General features: G+C 38.9%; 1 protein-coding gene across 1 annotated transcript in view; it reads right to left on the reverse strand.

Annotated features, from left to right (window-relative positions):
- Nucleotides 1–461: 461 nt before the first annotated feature.
- Nucleotides 462–22,932, reverse strand: part of LOC109043332 (uncharacterized) — a 34,270-nt gene continuing 11,799 nt past the window's right edge. Inside the window, exons 2-5 of the mRNA XM_072297671.1 lie at nt 11,452–11,587; nt 10,425–10,558; nt 8,914–9,214; nt 462–3,977 (exon numbers count right to left, since the gene is read on the reverse strand). Coding sequence (XP_072153772.1) covers nt 3,877–3,977; nt 8,914–9,214; nt 10,425–10,558; nt 11,452–11,587 — 672 coding nt within the window. The 3' untranslated portion in view covers nt 462–3,876. The remainder of the gene's footprint in view (nt 3,978–8,913; nt 9,215–10,424; nt 10,559–11,451; nt 11,588–22,932) is intronic.

Here is a 22,932-nt window from a genome sequence, read left to right on the forward strand (position 1 = left end):
GGCAACATGTGAGGCTGCGGGGCTGTAATACTCTTGATAGTTTGTTAAGTCAATTCAAGAGATGTAATTTAGGTGTGAATTAGTCACCTCCTAACAATTTACAAAAACTTGAAAGGGCTGCAACACTCTTGATATTTTCGTACGTTAATTCAAAATATGCATTTTAGGTGTGAAGTAGTCACCTCCTAAGAATTTACAAAAACTTGAAAGAAAGTCCATGAAAAGCAAAAATGATATGCATTCTTTGTGGGGGCCTCAGAGGCCTACTTCAGCCACTCTCGCACAAAAACTTTGTTAGGCATATCAATGCACACATGAGCCCTGTTCTCCGTATAATTCTATGCTTTCTGGGGTTCATCTGGAGATAAAGATACGGCCTCATGTCAGAGGAACGATATGGGTTAACCATCAATCTAGAATGCAATGGTGTATCAAGGAAAAAAGAAAACTCCTTCTTTATTTGGTCATCTTCATCTATTTTACAATTAAATTTTACAGAAAATTTTTCAATACATACAAGTAGCAGTTAATATACATCAAAATTACATATTACTGACTGCACAAGCGAAGAGTCCTCATGTAGGATCCATAGTGCAGATAAAATTGAGAAAAGAGACATTGGTAACACTATTTGGACTAAATTGATCAATAAATAACTAGAAACTCCGACGAATATATCACAAAAAGTATGTGGCATTTGTCTGTCTGTGCAGGTAGGTGCAATTAAGGATGAGCTAGAAAAACTAATTCTTCGTTGCAAAATTTAGTCCATTTAGAGGAGTGTTTTACAAACATTTGTTGTCATAGAGGTGGTCAAATTTCGATCAAAACAAAAGTTTTTCCGCTTTTAGGTTTAAAGTTCAAAAATCTGCTAAATATAATGTATCCTCACTTTTTTTCTCTTTTTTTTTGGCACAACAGTAAAACAAACCATTCACAATTTTAGTTCCGTGATTACGATAGGTGTTCTCCCGTCAGAAATTAAAACCCTATTTTTTTTTTTTTTTTTTTTTTTTTTTTTTTTTTTGAGAAGTTGATCAAAGCAAAGTTGCGGGACTTTGAGGACAAGGCGCATAAGTGTAGTTTTTGGGAAAAAAATTTGAGGTGTTAATTATTTCAACTAATATAAGTGTTAAAATGTTTTTTAAGCATCAAAAAGTGAGTTCGCGCTCTCTTCCCGCTGGAAGACTATATCCATGCAATATTGAAACTTCATACAGATAGCTCTTGAAATAGCAAAAACTGCATTTATGTGCCTACTCCTTCAAGCCCCGGAAAATCCGAAAGGAACTGCTCTCTTGTCGACGCCTACTAAGATATGCATTCTATCTCGAAATCAATACTTAAAGCGGTAAAACCTTCAGTTATCGAAACTTTCTAAGACATGCAGTGGATGCGGAAAATTATTCTACGAAACAAATCTTCATATTGTAATTCGTGACATTAAAGTGTTGATTTCCATTCGAAAATTTATAAATTATTCCGATATTTTAAAATTGATCTAACATTGAAAAATGAAATGATGAAATCTACTTGCGAAGACCTAAGATTTTTTTTCGCGTTTATTCTACTTCATGCTCGGCTGTGTGAAATCAGCTCAGCAGAGATTGGCTGTTAACAAATCCTGTTTTCAGCGGGATACGAATGCATTTCGTTACAATTGGTGAAATATAGCTCACTATTTTTGAACTTACAAAGTCAAAATTCATACCTACTGCCAACGTAAGAGAAAAATGAAACAACTTTGTTTATCATTAGAATGTCAACACGTTCTTTCATGAAAATTGAGATGGAGTCTTCAACATACAATAAATATCAATCTAACACAGCGGCATTTTAATACACGAGAAAAATCACAGCTAAGCAAGAGCTATTTACAAGGCAAAAGATATTGATGAGAAAAACGTTTTCTCGAATCACATTTGAAAAACAGTAAGCAGTGGGAAAAGAAATAGTTCTGACTTTTATTATGCACACCGTCACAAAGCACTAAAATATTTCCCAAGTCGCAAACCAAATATTTAGTCATTTTTTTTCAAGAGGGCGCACGTAAAAAATTCAGGCGTCACAGAAAATTCCTTTAATATTTGAATAGACTGAGAGGGGGAGGCTAGAAGTAGAGGTTCTTTAGCGTAGTAGTTTTAGGAACTATTTTTGTGGTCATTTCGATTAAATTCAGAGGATCTTCTTAAGGGGAGCTGCAGACCCTAACTCTGAAACATTCTGCGCACCCACCTAGTGGTAGATAAATTGTTAATACATTTAATGATTGGTCTACATATAGTTTAAGATTCTGAAAAGATAGTTTTAATACTTTACAGTGAAAATAAAAACTCGCCGACTTGAATCTTAAATTTCCTCTCACGGCTGATCTCAGCTTGGTGCTGCGATCAGACAGCAGCCGCCTTTCTTCCAAAAAGAGAGAAAAAGTAGGGGCAATATAATTTTATACATATCTAACCAGACATGACTATTTACACTTTGCACAAAAAGTTTGAAAAATTTAGGAAATTTTTTGAATATTCAAAATAAGAACATTTTGAAGGAAGGAACGAAAAGGGGGTCATTAGAAATAAAGAGAGAAAATATCTTTTAGAATAAAGCTCTATACAAAAATATTATTTTTAAAATTTGGAAATGGTCTGAAGCACAACCCGATTTAGGGGTCAGCGATTTCACTTGGCACCGGTCATTTCAGGAATATTTTTAAAGAAAATGGCATGGAATCAACGAATTTTTGAGTTTTTTTCCACACAATATGCATGAATTCCAGTATTTAACAAAGTATGCGCATGATCGATGAATTCTGTGGAAAATATTTACTCTCTCCTTTGGCAGCACATGCATTATTTTTAGTTGCTTTGGCGTAATCTATAATGGATTAGACATACGAGAACTTAATTCTATCGCTCTAACTTTTCAATTTTAGGTACTTTGGTGCTCAATTTTTATTGCGGAGGTCTCTTTTAGAAATTTTCACACAGTTAAACTGAGTCTGAGACACACATCGTCCGACAGAGATAGGACACTTTTATTTCCAAAAAGATTTCTTTGTGAGTCTTTCAAAGAGTGAATTTCATACTTTTGCCTGGCGATTTGGAATAGACCAAAACTTTGTTTTTAAAAATGTTTCAAGAAGTAAAGAATAAACTCAGAAAATTGACATCGGGCCATCGTAGAAGTAATCTAAATTTATATAAATATACAATATCCACAGAAGTTAAAAGTCCCGTGACAACTGTTTCAGAGCGATTGTCTAGAAAAATTTGAATTAATTTAATATCAAACTAAATTACAGCAAGTCATGTTTGAGTTGATCTGAAATAAATTTAGACTAACCTGAGTTGAGTTTCAGTACAACGCTATTTTGTCTTGAAGAGCATTTTTCGGTGTCGAAAACGAATAGAAGCATTTAAATTTTCAAAGAAAATGATCGAACTTCTTTTTTCTGTAATGACGGAACCCCACGCTTTAGAAGTTCATGGCCGCTGCAGAGAGCTACACTGCCGTGCTTAGGAAAACCGCAGTATGAACATTCGAGAGTTGCCAAATTTCCTCCTATAAAATGCTCATTTTTGAGGAGAGTTGTGGATGTTTACTCTCGAGACTTTCAGATAATTTAGACCTAGTTGCGAATGAAATTCTCTGAAAAATTGGAGAAAGAATCTTCACATATGTTCCTACAAATTCGTATCTTATCCAGGGAAATTTAGCAACGTATCAAGGCTCATACGGCGTTCTTCCTCAGCACGGCAGTACTATACACTGATTACCAGTATTCACTAACGAGTAGCTTCCTTGGATGCCGATCAGTAGATATTTAACTTGATTTGATTTTAAAATATTCTACTTATTTTAGACGATAGTGAGTACGGATTAGTAGATTCTGAAAGCAAACAGCATGATTAGGAAAGCATTGAAGCCGCTGCAAAAAATATTATTCTCCGCGCGGAATCCTTGGCTTGACATCTGGGTCGCTGCAACAAAAAGAGAAAAAAATCTGTTCAAGTAATACAGGGAAAGAAAAGAAATAACTTGGAGATGTGACCGTCCATAGAATAAAATTGGCTCCAGCGCTTAAAAGTATTTTTCAAAGAGATTGGAAAGACTTAGAAAAGTTAATTTTTTACCAATTTGAGTCGAAAAATCGGAATTTCAGTTCTAGGAGAGGGCCCTTGCGTATCCTTTTAAAATCGTGTCTTAAGACAAGCTATTATAAAGTATTCACTTTGCTCGAGTTCCAAAATATACGCACCAATATGAACTGAACATTTCGCAACTTGTGAGTAATTGACATCAGTGCTTTTCAACACGTCCACTGTGTTCTGCTTAACATGTTGACGATAAAACAAGAGATTTTGTACTCTCTTTCTCCCCTGTCTAGAAATCAACTTTTTTTGTGAAAAAAGTTAATGGGAGAGTCAAATAGGGTACAAACAAAATGCGGATTGACGTGCGATTTGTTTTTAAACAAAGTGCTGGCGATTTTCCGAACTTAGTGCGTAAAACTGAATTTTGCGTAAAACTCAGTGATGTACAACTGAAATTCTCATTTCAGAGAGAAAAGCTCTTTCGAGCATGATATTCCTTCATAGAGAGAATGCTGTTCAGTGCATAACCAGTCACGACCGGTCAGGGAGGCAAAACCTGAAACGCGTCTGTAGTTGCCCTACTGATTGTTCGTAACTTGTGTTGTACGAAGTAGCAGTTTTCTCCATGAGGGAATATCATGAGTTTTTCCCTCTAAAGTTACACGCACGTTTGCAAAATCACCAATACTTGTCTAAAAACAACTCGCACGTCGATTAGCATTTTCTTTGTGCTATCAACATGGTATAATCACTGTGTCAACATGGTGCCAAAATGGTAACAACACGAAACCATGTCGAGACCAAGTTGGAACCCTGTTAATACCAGATTGGCGGCAACATGGTGCCATGTCACCCTCACCAACATGGTACCATATCACCCTCACCAACATGGTACCATGTCACCCTCACCAACGTGGCACCATGTCACACTTACCGACATGGTACCATGTCACTCACACCAACGTGGCACCATGTCACACTCACCGACATGGTACCATGTCACTCACCAACATGGCACCGTGTTTCGCTCACTAACAAGCAACTGTACTTAGGAACAACGAAAACCTAAAGGCGTTGCCAAATTTACCTTGCTAACATACGAATTTTCAGGGAAATCCATGAATACTTTTGCTCGAATTTTTCGAAGAATTTTAATCGCGATCAGATCTAAACTATCCGAAAATTTCAAGAGAAAATATTCATAACTCTCCTCAAAAATAAACATTTAACTGAAGGAGATTTGGCAACTCTCGAATGTTCATACGGCGTTTATCCTTGGCACAGTATCACGACACCATGCTCCTCTCACCAACATGGTACCATGCTTCACTCACCAACATGTTCCCACGGTGCCAACCGGTTCCCGTTCTCCCATCTATGGTTCTTGGTGAACTGATACACATAAAAAAAAAAAAAAAAACAAGCAGTGAACTCCAACACAATGTGTTGATAAGGCGCGTCATTAACTCGCACATATCAACCCCTTTAGTTTTCATTTACAGAGATTTCAAAATAGGCAACTAGCACAACAAGAGAATTCATACGATCCAACACTGATAGGTCAACCACGCACCTTGACGAGACCGTGTATTGTGAATGTAAAAAGCCATTCGAACGAGTTTAAGTTTTTTGATCTGCCCCAAGCAAGACCTTATCAGATTCTTAAAGAAAAGTGCTAAGTAATAATTTAAGCGAAGAAAGAAAAAATTTTGTCGAACTCCTGAAAGATAAAGTCGATTTAAAGGTATTTTGGGGCTAAAATACCTAAATCACCGGTATTATAAATCCCGTTATATTATTGAAAAGAAATTGACTCGATATAAATGCAATTGCATTAGATATGTTTTGATTTTGTTATTTTAAACGTATTTCCATGCAAAGAAGTTCAACCATGACCATGCTTTATTCATTCATGAATTGAAAGTAAGCAATCTACATCCCGAAAATCTACCAATTTGCCGTAAAAAATTGCAGAAACTTGATGTACCAAGTCGATGCACCCACTCGTTGAATTTACCAAAAAAATTCGTGAGTGCAAATATGTAAAAATCAATATGCTATAGTCATTTTGGGTGCATTTACTTTTCATGAAACAATAATTTCAATCCCGAAAAACCATCAATTTTCCGTATAAAATCGAAAAAATCGAAATGTGTCGACTCCCTGACGTGAACATTGGATTCTACGTGTAAAAATACTCACGTATCGATATGCATATCAGAAAACCAGAACCAGAACAGAAACCATGTGTGGACACAGTTAGCAGTCCGCGGCAACATTCATTCAACAGAATAATGGTAAAAATTAGATAGGATTTTAGCCGCTTTGCCCGCCTCTCCTCGTTATTTACAAACCGTTCCTATACTCATCTCAAAATTTTCCTCAGAGCTTTGTGTTATTATCAGCTTCCATTTAAATCCCGGTTCGATGACCGAATCGGCTGCCCAAAAAGCAAGCCATTTTTGAAAGGTTCTAAGAGAAATTCGTGATATTATCGGCTGTCAGGAAATCACCCCATGCCTATAATTGGTGGTATAAATGTTTGAGTGCTTAAAATAATCGTATTCAAGAAACTAAGGCATTAAACTATGGAGTCAGTTTCTTTTTAATAATATAACGGAATTTACTCCCGTGACTTAGCTATTATAGCCCCAGAATACTTTTAAAGCGCCTTTACTTTCCAGAATCTTGACGGAATTTTTTTTTAGCTTAAACGACTTAAGAGACACTGTAGTTAAAAAATATAAAGAATTTTCGATTTTGACAAAAAAAAAAATGTTCGTTCAGGCACACCGTGTATTGTACAGAGTACTGCTGCTATTCAAACCTTATCTTCAGGTCAAAATTCTTACAAGGAAGCCCCTTGCAAGAGGCGAATTTTTTGTAATTTCTCCCAATTTTTTCTCCGTTATATAATAGAATTGCTTGTCAAATTCTGAGGTCAATTATACTTAATTGTAATTTATACATTTCTTTTTTTCCCTTCATTTTATTTTTTTTGTCTGGAGAAGTTTCGTCGATTTCTTCGGATTTCGAATACTGTAACTTCTCTTCTATTCGGCCGATTTTTATGAATGAGACCTCTCTTAATTCGTCTTTTAACGGAGAGTAAGAAAAAAATTGCTAAGTACACGCGAAACAATTTTTTTTGAAAATTGGACGAATCCTAGCGTGACGGTGAAATGGTTAATCAAGCGTAAAATCAAGGGTGAGGGTCCGGGTCGGGTCGCTCGGGAGGACAAAAGACACTGCCTCGGTGTCGGGACAGAGGTCCGGTGTGCGGGGAGGAAAAGGGTAAGTGGTTTTCTGTAAAAGCAAACTGATTTCTGTATGTGTTATGGTTAGCACATGGTCTAATGAGTTTTGAGGCTCATCACAGATTGCACTTACGTCTATCCTGGGTGGCCTTCGCTATCAGAGGAAAGGTACCAACTTTTGAAAAGCCTAACAGTGGTGTGGAGATCTGTCAAAGCAACGTTATGAACGAAACGGAGGAGTAAAATTCTCATTCCTAGAGTGCCGGCCTGGTCAGCCATCCTCGAATCAGTTAGCTTGTTTCTGCTTATATATGCATATTTTAAATCAGCGCGCCCCATTCTAAGGTTTTTTTAAAAAAAACCAAGAAACGTAGACTCTTGGTATTCATTACACATAAACTAGCGAGCCCCAGAATGAGAAACAAATTTTAATCATTATTATTGACGGATTAGTAAACTTTTTACACGCTTTGGAAAATCTCAAAAGTTCGCGCCAGTCACTTTTCGGTAAGGCACTAGGGGACTCGGTTATTGTATCGAGGGGGGGGTCGAAACGATCGCAAAGGCGGTATACTACGTATACGCGCCAAAAAAAAAAAAAAATCGGTCCTGTGAACGGAACGTTCGGTTTTCCACTACTACTAACATAAGTTGCTCTTGTAGCGCTTCTGTTCGCTCTGCGACACCCAACCGCCACCGACAGCGATCTTGCCAGAGCTCCTCCAGCAGATCGCATCTCCTCATTTTCTGCCTTATTCCCTCCATCCGCGATTTGGCAGGGCGCCCTTTTACGTTTTCTGCCAGGGGAGACCCAATCCATAACCTTCTTAGGCAACCTGTCGTATGGCATCCTTTGCATCCTTTGAAAGGCGGTGTTCCATACCATTCCAAATATTCGGTTGGTTAAACTGAACTTTCGGCTCGTGTGACCAAACGTTCGGCATATATGATGGCAGTTCGTAAGTTCACCTCGCCGCACGAGTTCGATTACACGAGGTGAATTAGTTTGGATGATATGGACGTATTTCTATCAAACATAACTAAATGCAGGAGGAAAGAGGGGGTGTGCTCGTTCGTGCTCGGGCCATACGAATGAATGTGAAATATGAAGCGCCAGTGACGTCAGCGGCAACGACGAGAGAAACGACGATCAGGGCAGTCTTTAACTCATGGGCCCTGTCCACAAGGCTCTAGATACATGCTCACGGCTCATGGGTGCCGCACTTAGTTGGCTCACAGTTCCGTTTGCTGGATTGGAAACGCGGGATTTCACGTTCTGTCAAACGGAACTATGTGCACAGTATATGAGCCGTGGGCATGTATCTAGAGCCTCGTGGACAGGGCTCATGAGTTAAAGACCGCCCCGATCGTCGTTTCTCTCGTCGTTTCTCTCGTCGTTGCCGCTGACGTCACTGGCGCTTCATATTTCCAATTCATTCTTAAGGCCCGAGCATGAACGAGCGTACCCCATCTTTCCCTCTGCACATAGTTCTATTTGATAGAAATACGTCCATATGGAAGACGGAACGTTTTTTATAGTGTAGTTAATAAAACTGATAGGGTACCTGTTGGGTAGGGTATCTGGTTGGTCTGGATGTCTTGGGGGCTGCGAGCTTTGTCCTGGGACTCGTGCCTGTGTCGGTTATGATCCCGGTCGGCGCTGTGGCGGGCCAGCTCCTGCTCAGCGCTCCTCTCCGTCGTCTGCCAGTAGATGGCGTGGATGTTGGCCGTGCACCGGATCTTGAGGTCGCCGTCGGCGTTAAAGTGCCGCGGCGTCACCTTCAGCTCCAGCGTCGAGGATGACGTCTCCAGGTCTGTCGTCGGGTCAACGCTCACTTTCATCGCCCGAACCCAGTGCCGCGAGGCCTGCAACATAAACCCCATTTTACTACCGTCGCACCGAAAACAGCAGAGTGCAAAAAATTTTTGTTCGTAAAAAATCGAAATTTTTCGATTTGAGAGTGAAAAATCGATTCAACTGCAAAATCGCGCACGAAAGATCTATTCAATTCAATTGATTATGTTGTGCAAAAAATCGATAGCTTCAGAAAATCGAAAAAACTCAACAACACTACCACGCAGTAACTCATTGTTCAAAATAGGTTGTAGACGACACATCAATCAGGTGAGATTGTATTGATATTGATTGATTCAACTTGTAAACGTAGCCTCAAAAGTCAATTTAGAAATCTGAGTTGACGGGACTCTTGTGAAAGATGTTTTATTCCTTCAAGTATAAAATGACAATGAAAAGTGAAATTATAAGGAATTTTTCTGATTTTAAGCGTTTCCAACTTAAATCCTGTAATGTATGTTTGATGTTATATTCTATTGTTTTGAACCAAAGGATACATCGAACCTTTATCGAATACGATCCATTAACCAACAAATCGTGCTTAAAAAATTTCGGTTTATGACGTCGTTCACCGCGGTGGTGACACCTTCGGTTTCTTCCACCTTGCTTTCATCAGTCAGGGAAACACACGTATGCAATGGTTACTCAACGTGAAACTCGAGTGAAAGAAAGGCGGAAGAACCAAGGGTGTTACTACCGCGGTAGATGACGTTATAAACCGAATGTTTCAATTGAAGCGCGATAGCTCGTTTAACATTGAACGTAGGGAGTTTCTGTTTGGACAGATCTTATTATTTTTAGTTCATCTACACACAATGGTCTTGAAGCAAAAAAAAAAAAAAAATGGGACAAAAATGTGCCAAAAAACGGTTTGCAGAGGATGAGTCTATGGTACTTGTGTATTTAAAGTCTTGGAAAATCAAAATCTTGGCTAAACCTAATTTCGAGACCGCAATTTGAAATTTTCGTAGTGGATGCAAGTTTTCTACTGATTTTGATCCGTTTTTTAATTATTTGTCTATCGAATCGCTGTTGATCGGTTCAAGTTTTTATTTTTCGTTCGATTCATGTCGATCGAATGCATCATTTCTAGTTGCGAGGTATCTAACCTATCAATTTTTTTTTTTTTTTTAAGTGAACAATTCGCCTTCTGCTGCGGCTGCAGCAATTGTTGTTATGAATATGTCAATATTTCGGCAATATTTCATTAACGATGCTCACCTGTTCACCGTTGATGTACCAAGTGAGATTGGCTGCCGGTCTGGACCCTCGGGACGTGCAAGTTGCATGTAGAACTTCCCCCACCCGATACCTATCCTTTACGTCTGTGATTACTGGACTAGATTTGGGTGGATCTGAAAAATATGAAACATTCACAGACATTATTCTTCCACCAGTATCTCTAATGGAGGTTTAACATATTTAGATGGTTTGTTCAGGAGTGGAAAGTGAGGGAGGGAGAAAAATTAGTTTGGCGTATAGGCATAATATACTTAAAGTGACAATCCCACTGCGACATTGATAGTTGTTGCTATAAAGTCTACAAATACAGAACCTTCACTAAAAAACCTACACTAAAAGTTAAATAGCTGGCATATTGTCACATTGTATGTAAAAATTCATAAATTAAAGCTGACGTTTGTAAAAAGTAGCTGATGATCAATAAGCCTAGAGACTGATTTCAATCAAATAATATAAAATATAAAATTGACATTTTCTGAACGAATTTGGCAATTGCAAAGAACGAAATTATTGCAATCTCGCATGTTTTCATCAAGCTATATTTTAAATTATTCACACAGTGTAAAATTATAAGTTTTTTCATGATTTTTAATGATAATCGCAACTGAAAATCAATATTGCCCTATCAGCCGCCGCATCATTATAGAGTACGTTACTTGCCAACACCGTATGAGGGGGTACATTTCTTCAAGGACGGGTTCCAAACTTTGGAGAACGCTCTTTTACATAGATCAAGGACTGACATACATAGAATTTGAACTTAATTTGACCAGAGGGTTGTGGGTTCTGGTGGTCATGCACACATTGGCCTCTGCCGCCATTTTCCCCTTAAAAGTCGGAGAACTCAAAAATAAAATAAAAACTGCCCCACTTACGATTACGCGGTTTTCACTCCTTCAGTCTAGGGACCTTCCCTGACACATTCATCAAGAAAATCGCAGGTGGTCTGCAGAATTTTTTTTTTTTTTTTTTTTTAAACAAACCGGGTGTGTATAGGCTTACTCACCGACAACATTCATATCTCCTGATACGATGGCAGTATGAAACGATGGAGCGTCCGCAGATACTTCACAACTGTATCTACCAGATAAACTTGGCACCACGTTAGATAGCACCACTTGTGACTGGTTCGATTTGTCCCTCTGTAAACAAAACGAATTTCAAATCAGATGGGCGAGCAAGGACCAAATAACTCATTCAATTTTACATTTTTCAAAGGGCTGAATAACTTAGAAATAAAATATTTAACATGGATTTTAATGAGTTTTATCACTATTTTGGCTTATTACGCTTAGCATACTGTGGTATTGAAGCAAAAAAAAAAAAAATACGACAAAAATGTACCCAAAAACGGTTTGCAGGGGATGAGTTTATGGTACGTGTGGACTTAAAATCAAGAGCTACAAATTCAGTATTCAACAAAAAGAAAAGTCTTGTTGGTGGGGGGGGGGGGGGAGGATTGATGGTGCTTTCGTAGGTCGCTTGAGATATTAATAATTCATGGAAAGTAATGAAATAATGAATTACACAGATAAGCTTCCTTGGGAAGCTTACCATGCAATTCAGGTGATCTTTTCAATCTTTAGTTGCTCTTAGTCCCTAAATATCATATACACGTTAAAGATTTGCAGATTAAGTAAAGCAGTGTGAAGAATTACCAAAAATTCCTCTAAATCATTAAAAATCCACGTCATGATAAGATATGTAGAGGAAAGTTTCAAATTCATAGATTGAAGCGACGTTTTGGGATCTCGGTCGGAGCAAAGTTGTGGAAATCTCCATAGTAAATTTTTGATGCACTGGAAATGCTACACGTGCCATGGATTCGGCCCCTGCAAACCGTTTTTGATAGGTAAGTTTTTGTCGCATTTTTCTTTTGCTACAAGAGTATTGTGGCGTTGGCGCTTCTTCGGTCTTTGCGGGAAGTTTAGCCTAAGCTTCCCGCCAAGAATGAAAAATTTGTAGCGCTGTATATTTAATTTTGTATTTAAACTTGTTTATGTTTTATAGTTTATGTTGGAAAGTTTTTCGAGAATCCCTCATGAGAAGACCATCAAATACAACTCTCTTCTGGTAGCAAAATTTATTCAAGAGCTAATATGTTTTTCAGGAAGTATTATACGGTTGTTTTCAATTCGCCTTCAACTGCGTCCGCAGCAATTGTTGTTGTAAATACGTTACGCATGCTATATTTCAGCTCATTACATACTTGATTCTCTGAAGGCGTTTAATGTGCGAAAGTAGAGCACCCTGTTGGAGAATAACAAAAGTGAGATTGAATTAATTGCTCAATCCCTACTTCGTTCATTCTCCGACAGACTGCGCTACATGAGCACATAAAACGCCTTCAGAGAGTCGAGTATGTAATGAACTAAAATCAGCACGCACAACATATTCGTAACAACAATTGCTGCAGCCGCAGCAGAAGGCGAATTGTTCACTTAAAAAAAAATTGATAGGTAGTTTACCTCGCAACTAGAAATGATGCATTCGATCTACATGAATCGAACGAAAAATAAAAACTTGAACCGATCAACAGCGATTCAATAGATAAATAATTCAAAAAAGCGGATTAAGATCACCAGAAAACTTGCATTTACTATGGAACTTTCAAAGTGCGATATCCCAAAATTAGGATCAGCCAAGACTTGATGTATCGCGATTTTAAGTCCACACATACCATAGAATCCCTTGCAAACCGTTTTTTGGCACATTTTGGTCATATTTTGTTGTTGTTTCAAGACCACTGTGAGCAATGAGCAGAACGTGGAACCACACTCCAATTTCATTTTTCCTAGGAGAAATAAGTCAACTTAATAGCTTGTAATTGTTCAGAATATTTTACTCTCACACTAAGGTTCATGGAAATTTTCATGAAATTACATTGAGTAGTTTCCCAAAGAAAAAATGAAGCACGACAGAGAGTCTGCGACGTTGCAAGCGGAGATGCGTGTTTTTGCACTTTGGCCATCGCTAGGTTTGAATTTTTCGCAGGGCTAGTGGATGGGTTTGCCATGAAACCTAGCGTCTCAACATACAAATAAATCTTCGCTTTTGTCTTTAAAATAGATAGGCGCTTTCCGAACAGACTCGATGACGATACGTCGTTTTTTTTTAATGGATCACTGAACCAAGTTGAAAATTAGTTACCACGACCAACATTCCTCCTCCAAGTTTTAAGTGGAACACGAAGGGGGAAGGCAAAGAAATGATATCCCCCTCCCAATTTAAGATCAACAAATTCCAATAACGCCAGCGTTATGCAAATGTTTCGTAACGTTTCGTACACGGAGAAAAAAACTTCGTGCGTGGGACCCGAAGTTGAGGTCATATGGATCTCTGAAGTTTTTGGACCACGTATCTAAAAACTTGAGGTCCAGCTGCCGAAGTTCGGGTCAGACACCTGAAGTACTTCGAAATATGCCGAAGTGCCTCGATGTCTGACCCGAACTTCGGCAGCTCGACCTCAAGTTTTCGGATGCGTGATCAGAGAACTTCAGAGATCCATATGACCTCAACTTCGGATCCCACGCACGAAGTTTTTTTCTCCGTGTAAGCTGAACAAGATCTACCAATATATTTTACAACATATCATGTTGATTCATAAAAACTAGGGGAGCGAGAAAGTAAAAAAATCAGGGGAGCCCCAGAATTCTCAGCTCGCATTACCTCGCACATTATTTCAAAACAATAGGCACTATTTTGGCAACGCGCTTTGCCTAATGCTTACGAAGTGTTTGCCCGGAATGACAAATTATTATCTTCCAGGAGCAAGCGCATCCATCATTAACCCGTTTCATTAGTTATCGAGCTGACTCTTACCGCGGGGTTCGCTTTCCAACCCCAACCCCAGCCCCCCGCACCCCTTTCACCACCCTGCGCCCCAATGAAACTGCCAAAGTTAGCTGTGAGTGACGAAGTTTCACGGCTTATACGTGACTGGCGTAACTGCTCCACCACCGCACAATGGAGTGAATCAGTAGGAGAATTCGGACATGATGTTGAAACTATAACAGGTTATATTTTCGTCGATACGAAACGCAGAGGTTTAAAGAAGGTTCCATTGATTTTTTTGTGAAATATTTCGTTTACAACACGCCTTAGAATTGATAATTTGACGATACAAACATTAAAATTGTGATAAAAAATCTCCTATTCGACTTCCCTCAAGGACTTGTCCACCGTGCGTCGAGCAAAACAACAGAATTTGGCCGCGGAATCCGCACCTGAAACCCCGGCCAGGAATCTGCAAAGCCACCCGCCCGCAACGGGAGTTGTTTGTAGAATCATCTGTCACTGCGGCGCGGCGCGGCGCGTCGCTGAAACAGGAGTTGCGCTAGGGAGATCCTGCGCTGATGTAACTGGAGAATTTGTTTCGGGCGGAGTCACTTTTTAGGGAAAGTTAAAACATCTCGGGCCTTGATGCCACAAACCGTCAGAAAATATTACTGTTTTTTCGCAGTTTAATCAGGAGACAGGATAAGGGACGGAGGGAACGGAGGATAAGAGAAGGGTTAATTAACAATTAGAAGGAGTTTAATGTCTCGAAATTTATCACCATATATAAGAATTTTTAAATTGTTACCATTCAAGAGGTAAAATTAACAACTTTTTAGATTTTAAATGAAACCATGTTTTAAATATCTAGTTATTAAATAAAATAATTTAATTAAATATTGTTTTATTTATTTGTTTGATAACTTATATTACAAACTTAGACAGTAAAACACTTTAAAAGTTAAGTATTAAAGTAAAATAGATCAAAATACCAAATATATCTAAATAAAATTGATAAATTTCAATTTAAAAATATATAAAAATGTAGAAATTTAGATTCAGATTTTAAGTAGCAAACCAGGCTAGGCTGGTGGAGCAAACCAGTGGGCCGATTATTGAAATTTAAACCAGCCCGATAAGACATCGAATTGCGATATATTGCACGGTTAAGATAGGGCTATGTCTTGTCGTAAGCGGCGACATAGAGTCGATGACATTTCAATAATTGCCCCGCAGTTGGTTAAAACGCGGGTGGTTGTTGTAGACTCAAGGGGACAACGGTGGTCTATACTGCCATGCTGAGGAAGAACGCCGTATGAACATTCGAGAGTTGCTAAATTTCCTTCAATAAAATGTTGATTTTTTTTAGGGAAGTTATGCATATTTTTCCATTACATTTTCAGAATCTTTATTTAAATTTGCGAACTAAATTATCTGAAAAATTGGAAAGAAAAATTCGTAAGTTTACCGGAAAATTCGTGTTTTATCGGAGGCAATTTGGCAACAACTAAAGGCCCATACGGTGGTTTTCCTTAGCACGGCAGTATGCGCAGGGTCTCTCGTTGTTTGTCTCTATAGTTAACTTGTTAACTCTTGGACGGCCAAGACTTTTTCATATGCGAAATCCAAGTCAGGTCTGATTGACTCGTAATCAAATACATCGATTTTGATACATTATGAAGTAATAACTGTGTTTCTGGGTTTGGAGAGTAAAAAATACTTGTTTTGAAATGTTCTACTCTATGATAACATCTTTTCATCTGCCATATTTAACTCGCCTAGGGGAGATATTCGGGTCAATCTGAAGGCTGAGGGCTGATCGTCAAAGAAATAAATTCTCTAAAAAAGGCATCCAGCACATTTTTTCCTTTTTTTTCACTAATTCGAAATGATTATTGATTTGAAAACATCATAACGTATTCTGAGCAAAAACCTTGACTTTTCTCAAAGAGCCTCCCGAAATTTCGCCCCTTTTTCGGTATTCGATTCGACCATCGAACCAAGCTTTAAGTGGAAGCTTATAATAACAGAAAACTCAGCAAAAAATTTTAAGATGAGTATAGGAACCGTTTTCAAGTTATGAGGGGGGGGGGGGCAAAGGGGTCAAAATCCGGCCTTAATTTTCGCTATTTGCTTGTTGAAATGATGTGTCTATGGGGTTGTAATCGTTGTTTACACATGTTATACGTATTTTTACACGCGAAATCGAGTTTTAATGTTAACGAGTCGATATATCGATCGATTATATCGATTTTTTAGGATTCTTTACGGAAAATCGACGATCATTTGAGATTGAAATTCTTCATTTTTGATTCATGGATAACTAAATGCATCTAATATGACTGTAGTACACGGACACCTCCGTATTTGATCTCGTAGAATCAATTTTTTAACGTTAACGAGTCGATGTATCAATCGCTTATATCGAATTTTTTCGAGTTTTCAGGAAAATCAATGATATATTGGTATTGAAATTGGTTCTTCTCAGTTTCGCTTCAGAATACGATGACCGAACCAAGGGACTTAAAATACACAATCTGTTCCAACCGCCTGCGCTTTCTTCTTTGAAATAAGGCTTAGAAACCGAAAACAATCTTATAATGTTTTTAAAATAATATTCCTAGTCATTTTTTGAATATGCGGCTCGATTGAAAACCCAAAATTATTAGCTTTTTGGTCAACATCATTGTACAAGGCCACTCACAATGGTTACAGAAGAGCGCCTTCAAATCAATCCGTAAACTTAATGCAAAATTCTGATACCACTATTCGTGCATCACGGCAGTCATTTTGCATAACCGGCCATTTGAAGGCGAATCATTGACTTCAGGCAACGGGGTACGAATTACAGCAATGTCATTCGATATTCTAAGGAGCCAAAGCCGGTGGCCGCCCACCTGGCCTCTAAGGAGCCAAAGGGGGGGGGCCGCCCACCTGGCAACTAAGCAGCCAAACTACAGTCATATTAGGTGCATTTAGTCATCCATGAATCAAAAATGAAGAATTTCAATTTAAAAAAATCGTCAATTTTTCGTTAACGATCATTAAAAAATCGATATAAAGGAGGGATATATCGACTCGTCAACGTTAAAATTCGATTGTCAATCTATCACTTATTTCCTTTGTCCATTGTAACCACCCACTTCCATCGATAAGATCGCAGTGGCGTGGCGTGCTTTTGCGATGAATCGATTTCTCTGCCATTTAAATATGTGGAATAGGGTTGATAGACAGGGTGTTCGCAACGAACACCTTAATAAGCGATTCTTAACCACAGCTTCAAATGGGGAAATATTGATGATCGATCATTCAAGCCTCGCCACTGTAAGATCGCTCCATTTTCTGTACGTTTTCTAAGTGAACACCTTTGTCTAGTTATTTTCTCTGGTATAAAACGCTCAATTTTTAGTTTCTACGGACTGAGGTTTTTTTCCGCTTGGACGGTTACATTTCGTCACCTTCCGGCCGAAGTATCACAAGCGCCATGCGGCGTTTCAAAATTTCTGCCACCATTTTATTTTTTTACAGAGACATTGTGTGTTATATCTGTTTGAAAATTTCACTGAATTTTATAGACGGCACAAAGAAAATTCAGTAAAATTTTCAAACAAATTCAACCAACAATGTCTTTGTAAAATAAATAAAATGGTGGCGGAAATTTTGGAACGTCGCATGACACTTGTGATACTTTGGCCGGAGGGTGATGATTTCAATTTTCTGACAGAATTGCAATGACGCACACGCCAAATTCTTTCTCATGTCGCGCGAATTGGTCAGGCGGCGAACTCTATTTGGACGTGTTTCTATCAAACAGAACTATGTGCGGTTTCAGGACATTCCGTCAACGATTTTTGGTCCGCGCATCTGTCTCGTCCAGTAGTTTGCGTCCACGCGTAAAATAAGCATAACAGTGACTTGGTACATGCGTTACACATATTTTAATCCGTATGTAAAATTATATAAACGACATCGAAATGACAAAATTGAGAGAGGAGGAGCGGTCATCATCGTAACTCATTTTTTAAATGAAACGTTACTTTCTTCCTTTGATTCATCTTTTCAAATTGTCATTGGTGAATGTTTGCTTTTTTCTGTCCTCAAATTTTTTTATATAAAATATACCTTATATGTAACTTGTTCGATGAATATATTACTTCATTACAAAAACATTTACATTTTTAAAACGAGGAAAATATTTTTAAAACCTTTTTCAAGCGATGACATAGATGTCAGTCTCAATGAGCCGTAGTTGTGTTGAAAGGAACTATACAAGAATGAATAAAAGAGGAAAAAACCAAGAAGCACGCAAACTTCACACCACACTGTAGCAAAGTAACAGCACAAAATATAAAAGAAAAAATTGAAGTGCTTTGGAAATCATTAAATTTGACACGGAGCCACCTTAATATTTACAAAACACACATTGTATTTTCCTTTAATACAAATTTTTTTTCATTAATTTAAATGAAAATAATCCATGCAAAGCGTGCAAACATTTCAAAATCCTGAGTTGAAAAACGCTGACTCTGCGAGTTTAAATATTAGAGCCTAACACAGAGCAAAGCAGCGTGCTACCAGCGCGCAACGCGCACTGGCGCCTACAAACCTAACAGGGATACTTCACGCATTTCGCAATGCGTGAAGTATCCCTGTTAGGTTTGAAGGCGCTTATGCGCGTGTTACGCTGGTTGCTCGAAAGCTCGCCTAGCCGCAGACGCGGAGTGTCACGTCGATCCGAGCAACTATGTTACGACAGAGGTGTAGCACAGTATCATACGAAATTGAAGGTGCTCCATCGTATCAAGAATGACAGGTTACCTTAAAGAGTACAGATCTTTCCTCGCAAATTAAATTGAGTGACGACGACAAAATGAGAGCGGTAGTCCAAATACTCAATAAGCCCTAGCATTCGAATTTAATAACGTTTAACATAATATTTGAACTTCATTAGAGAAAAAAGTGACTCTATTGAAGCAGAAAAATTCTTGAGTATGCCGTCAAGAAAATTTCATCTTGATTGTAAGCGGGTTTCTGCTTGATGTGAGGGACTTTTCAATGTATATAAGCGCATTTTCTTCTTTAAACAGGCATCATCCTCTTTATTGATTTATAAGAAAATCTTCTCGGTGTGTTTGAGCATATTTCTGCTTGAAATCAAGTCATTTTTTCCTCTGATAAAGTCAAAATTCATGCTAGACGTTATTGAATACAGATACTACGACTTAGTAAGTTTTTCGACTACCGCTCTCTTATTATCGTCGTCACTCGATTTAATATGGAAGGGAACTTCGTGCTTTTGGAAGATGCCATCAATCATGATACGTTGGACTACCTTCAGTCTCGTATGATGCTGTGCAACACCTCCTTGGCGAAATAGTAGCTCGAAGCGCCGCCGCGGCACGCCGGCGCCGTCGCAAATTTATCGCACACAAAAGAATCTAAGAGCCTTTATCTGAGGCAAATCAAAAGGTTATCGAGTTCAGGTATAACGAGATGGGGTTTTCTTGATAGATAATTAAGTCCTATTGCACCAAAGAGGTGCAGAGAGTTTTAGTGAATTTTTCCTTATGGAATTGAGGTCCCCCTATTTTTACCAAAAATATCAATTATATATTTTTCTCCGTTGGCAAAAAAAAAAACAAAAAACAAAAAAAAACAAAAAAACAAAAAAAACAAAAAAAAAACAAAAAAAGAAAGAAAGAAAGAAAGAAAGAAAGAAAGAAAAAAAAAACAAGCAAACCCTCGTTCCTCCAAGACAGTATACATTTTCATCCGAAAACGTCGTGAGCAATTGTCGTTTACATTTACACATGGACCAATTAACTTTGAGTCTCAATTGGACGTATTTCTATCAAACGGAACTATGTGCATTGAGATATGAACCCTGAGACCCATAAGAATATAAGCATAACAGGGCGCACGTCATGATGCACATAGTTCCGTTACCGTTTGGCAGAAATACGTCCAATTTGTAAGTGGACCAAAGCTTTCCTACCGAAAAAGCCCGTTGACGTAAACTACCAGAAAAAACAGGTGCGTGGACAAAAAATCGTGGACGAAATGTCCTATAACCCTATGAGCAGGCGGGAAAGATGGGGTGTGCTCGTTAATGCTCGGGCCATAAGAATTAACGGGAAATATAAAGCGCCAGTGACAAATCCGCCGCTCCAGTTGCCGGGCTTCCTCTTTAACTCATGAGCCCTGTCCACAACGCTCTTGACACATGTCCACGGCTCATACACTGTGCACATAGTTCCGTTTGACAGGATCTAAAATCCCGCTTTTCTAATTCAGCAAACGGAACTTTCCAACTGAATGCAAAACTCATGAGCCGTGGGCATGTGTCAAGAGCGTTGTGGACAGGGCTCACAAGTTAAAGAAGCAACTGCGGCCCGATTGACGAAAGTATGTCAGCCCGAAACGACAAGACATATCCCTATCTTAACCATGCAATATATCGCAATTCGATGTCTTATTGGGCTGCTCTAAACTTTCAATGATCGGGGACGTACCTCTGTCAAACGGAACTAAGCGCCATAAGGGGAGGAAGGTAGAGGGGGGCTTGGATTGACGGCGGAACCTGACATCGGGCTCATTCCGTCCTATACTCGCAATGCTTTTCCATGGCGCTTAGTTCCGTTTGACAGAACGTGCTATCCGGCATTCTAATATCCTCAAATGGAACTCAAATTGGCGCTTAGTTCCGTTTGACAGAAATACGTCCATATTTCCCATTCATTCTTACGGCCCGAGCACTAACGGGCACACCCCATCTTTTCCACCTGCACATAGTTCTGTTTGACAGAAATACGTCCATTTCTGAATGAATTTAGCAGGAATATGACGTCACCTTCGAGAATTGTAATCTACAGATTCCTCAACTTGGGCTTGGAAGATTCTCCCAGCTCTTCGACTTAATCTGCAGCGACAGGGACGGAGGGCGGGTGAGGAGGGGGGAGCAAACTGCGACAACTAGCTTCGACTAGTGCGGAAGTTAATCGAAAATTTAAAAGTGACACGATAAGAAAAGGAAATGACTCCCCGAAGAAAACTAAAGTGGGAAAGACGATGAGATGGTGCCGAAACGACGCCTCGATGGAGTTCCAACTTTCGTCACTTGAGGGCACCATTGTCGCGTCCCGGGCCCAAACTTTTCGAGCCTCGTCCCTCGTTCAGCAGAAAAGTAGTTTCTACTTTGATATTACAGGTGTCGTAGGTATACTGCTCTGCCGTCTTTAGGAAAAACGCCGCAAGAGCCTTAAAACGTTGCCAAATCACGAATTTCCGCCAAAATCTATGAGAATTTTCCTCCAATTTTTTTTGTTGAGAATTTTGTTCGCAATTTAAGTTGAGGTGGCTGAAAATTGCAACAAAAAATATTCATAACTTTCCTCGAAAATATGTTTTCTTCTGAGGGAAAATTCGGCAACGTTTGTATGTTCAAAAGGCGTTTTCTCTAGCATAGCAGTTCTGTGCTAAATTGGCGAACAGAGGAAGAGGACAACGAGGAGGAAACAAAATGTAAAGAAGCAAGTAATATGAGCGTATCCATATTGAGACTTTGTAAAAAGAGTCAGTCCAAAAAAAAAAAGAATTTTGGTTAAAGTAAAGAGTCCTAAACTTGAAAACGATTCCAATAGCATTCGCTATGCAGAAAAGTCAATAACTCGGGTGAAACTCTTAAAATATCAAAGTTCGGTAACCCTTCTTGTTCTTTTCAGCGTAAAAGTGCAACTTTACTTATAATTAAATATTATCTATTAATTTATTTTATTGAAATGGAGGCACTGAAAATCTGGAACGTCACTATAGCGATTTGCCTTTACGACACGGGTTTTGACCGGAACGGTACGTGCCTCGCTGCGTAGGTCATGAAGACGGAGGGCCCCTTCAATTTATTGTATAGGCAACCCGAGCATCCATAGAGTCCGAATAGTTGTGGTGCATCCAGGCGTTGTTACAGCTTCTGCAAACTTCTCACGTTTCGTATGTGGGAGAATCGATTCCTTGAGTCCAACGCAACCTTTGGCGTGAAAATAATTGTTATTTTCCATATATCCCGCTCAATCGGAGGGCGCTGTAAATCAAAATCCGCGATATTGATAGCTCCTGCAGAGGAGAAGACGCCATAACCGCGGTGCCATTAGTAAAATGAAAGGCATTGGAACAACATTAACGGCGTCATTTATTACCGGATGTCTTTATTGATTTTTGGCTCCTTGGTATTCCAGAGGGAGGTTTAATTGCCGCGGTACCCGGGCATGCTGTTAACGACGGAGCAACGGCAGGTAATCACTTAAAAATGAAGCTTTGTTCGAGCACATTAACAAGGGTAAGATAATAAAACACAGGGTCCGCTTGTTAAATGCAGGAAGCCCGTCTTGGGTCGGGGGAGAAGAAAAATGTCAGTTCCGCCGAACCGAGTTCGCGTTGTATATTATCTGGATAATAATAATGGTTACTTGCGTGGTGGTTACATTGCAATTAGCCATATTTTATTTCTCTCGTGTTAAAATTACGTTTGAATGTGGTGTTCCTTGAATCATTCCGCATAATCCCAATCATTAATTAGCACTGTTTATCGTTTACTTTCAACTTGAAATGAAGTAACGCTTCAAATGCTAAAGAACAATACCACTTAACTGGCAATTTTGGCAAAAATGAATTAGCGACTTTGCCACAATATTCAGTCTTTAGACTATGCAAGCTG

This window comes from Bemisia tabaci, chromosome 3, assembly GCF_918797505.1.
Source record: "Bemisia tabaci chromosome 3, PGI_BMITA_v3".
In the NCBI taxonomy this organism is placed as follows: Eukaryota; Metazoa; Arthropoda; class Insecta; order Hemiptera; family Aleyrodidae; genus Bemisia; species Bemisia tabaci.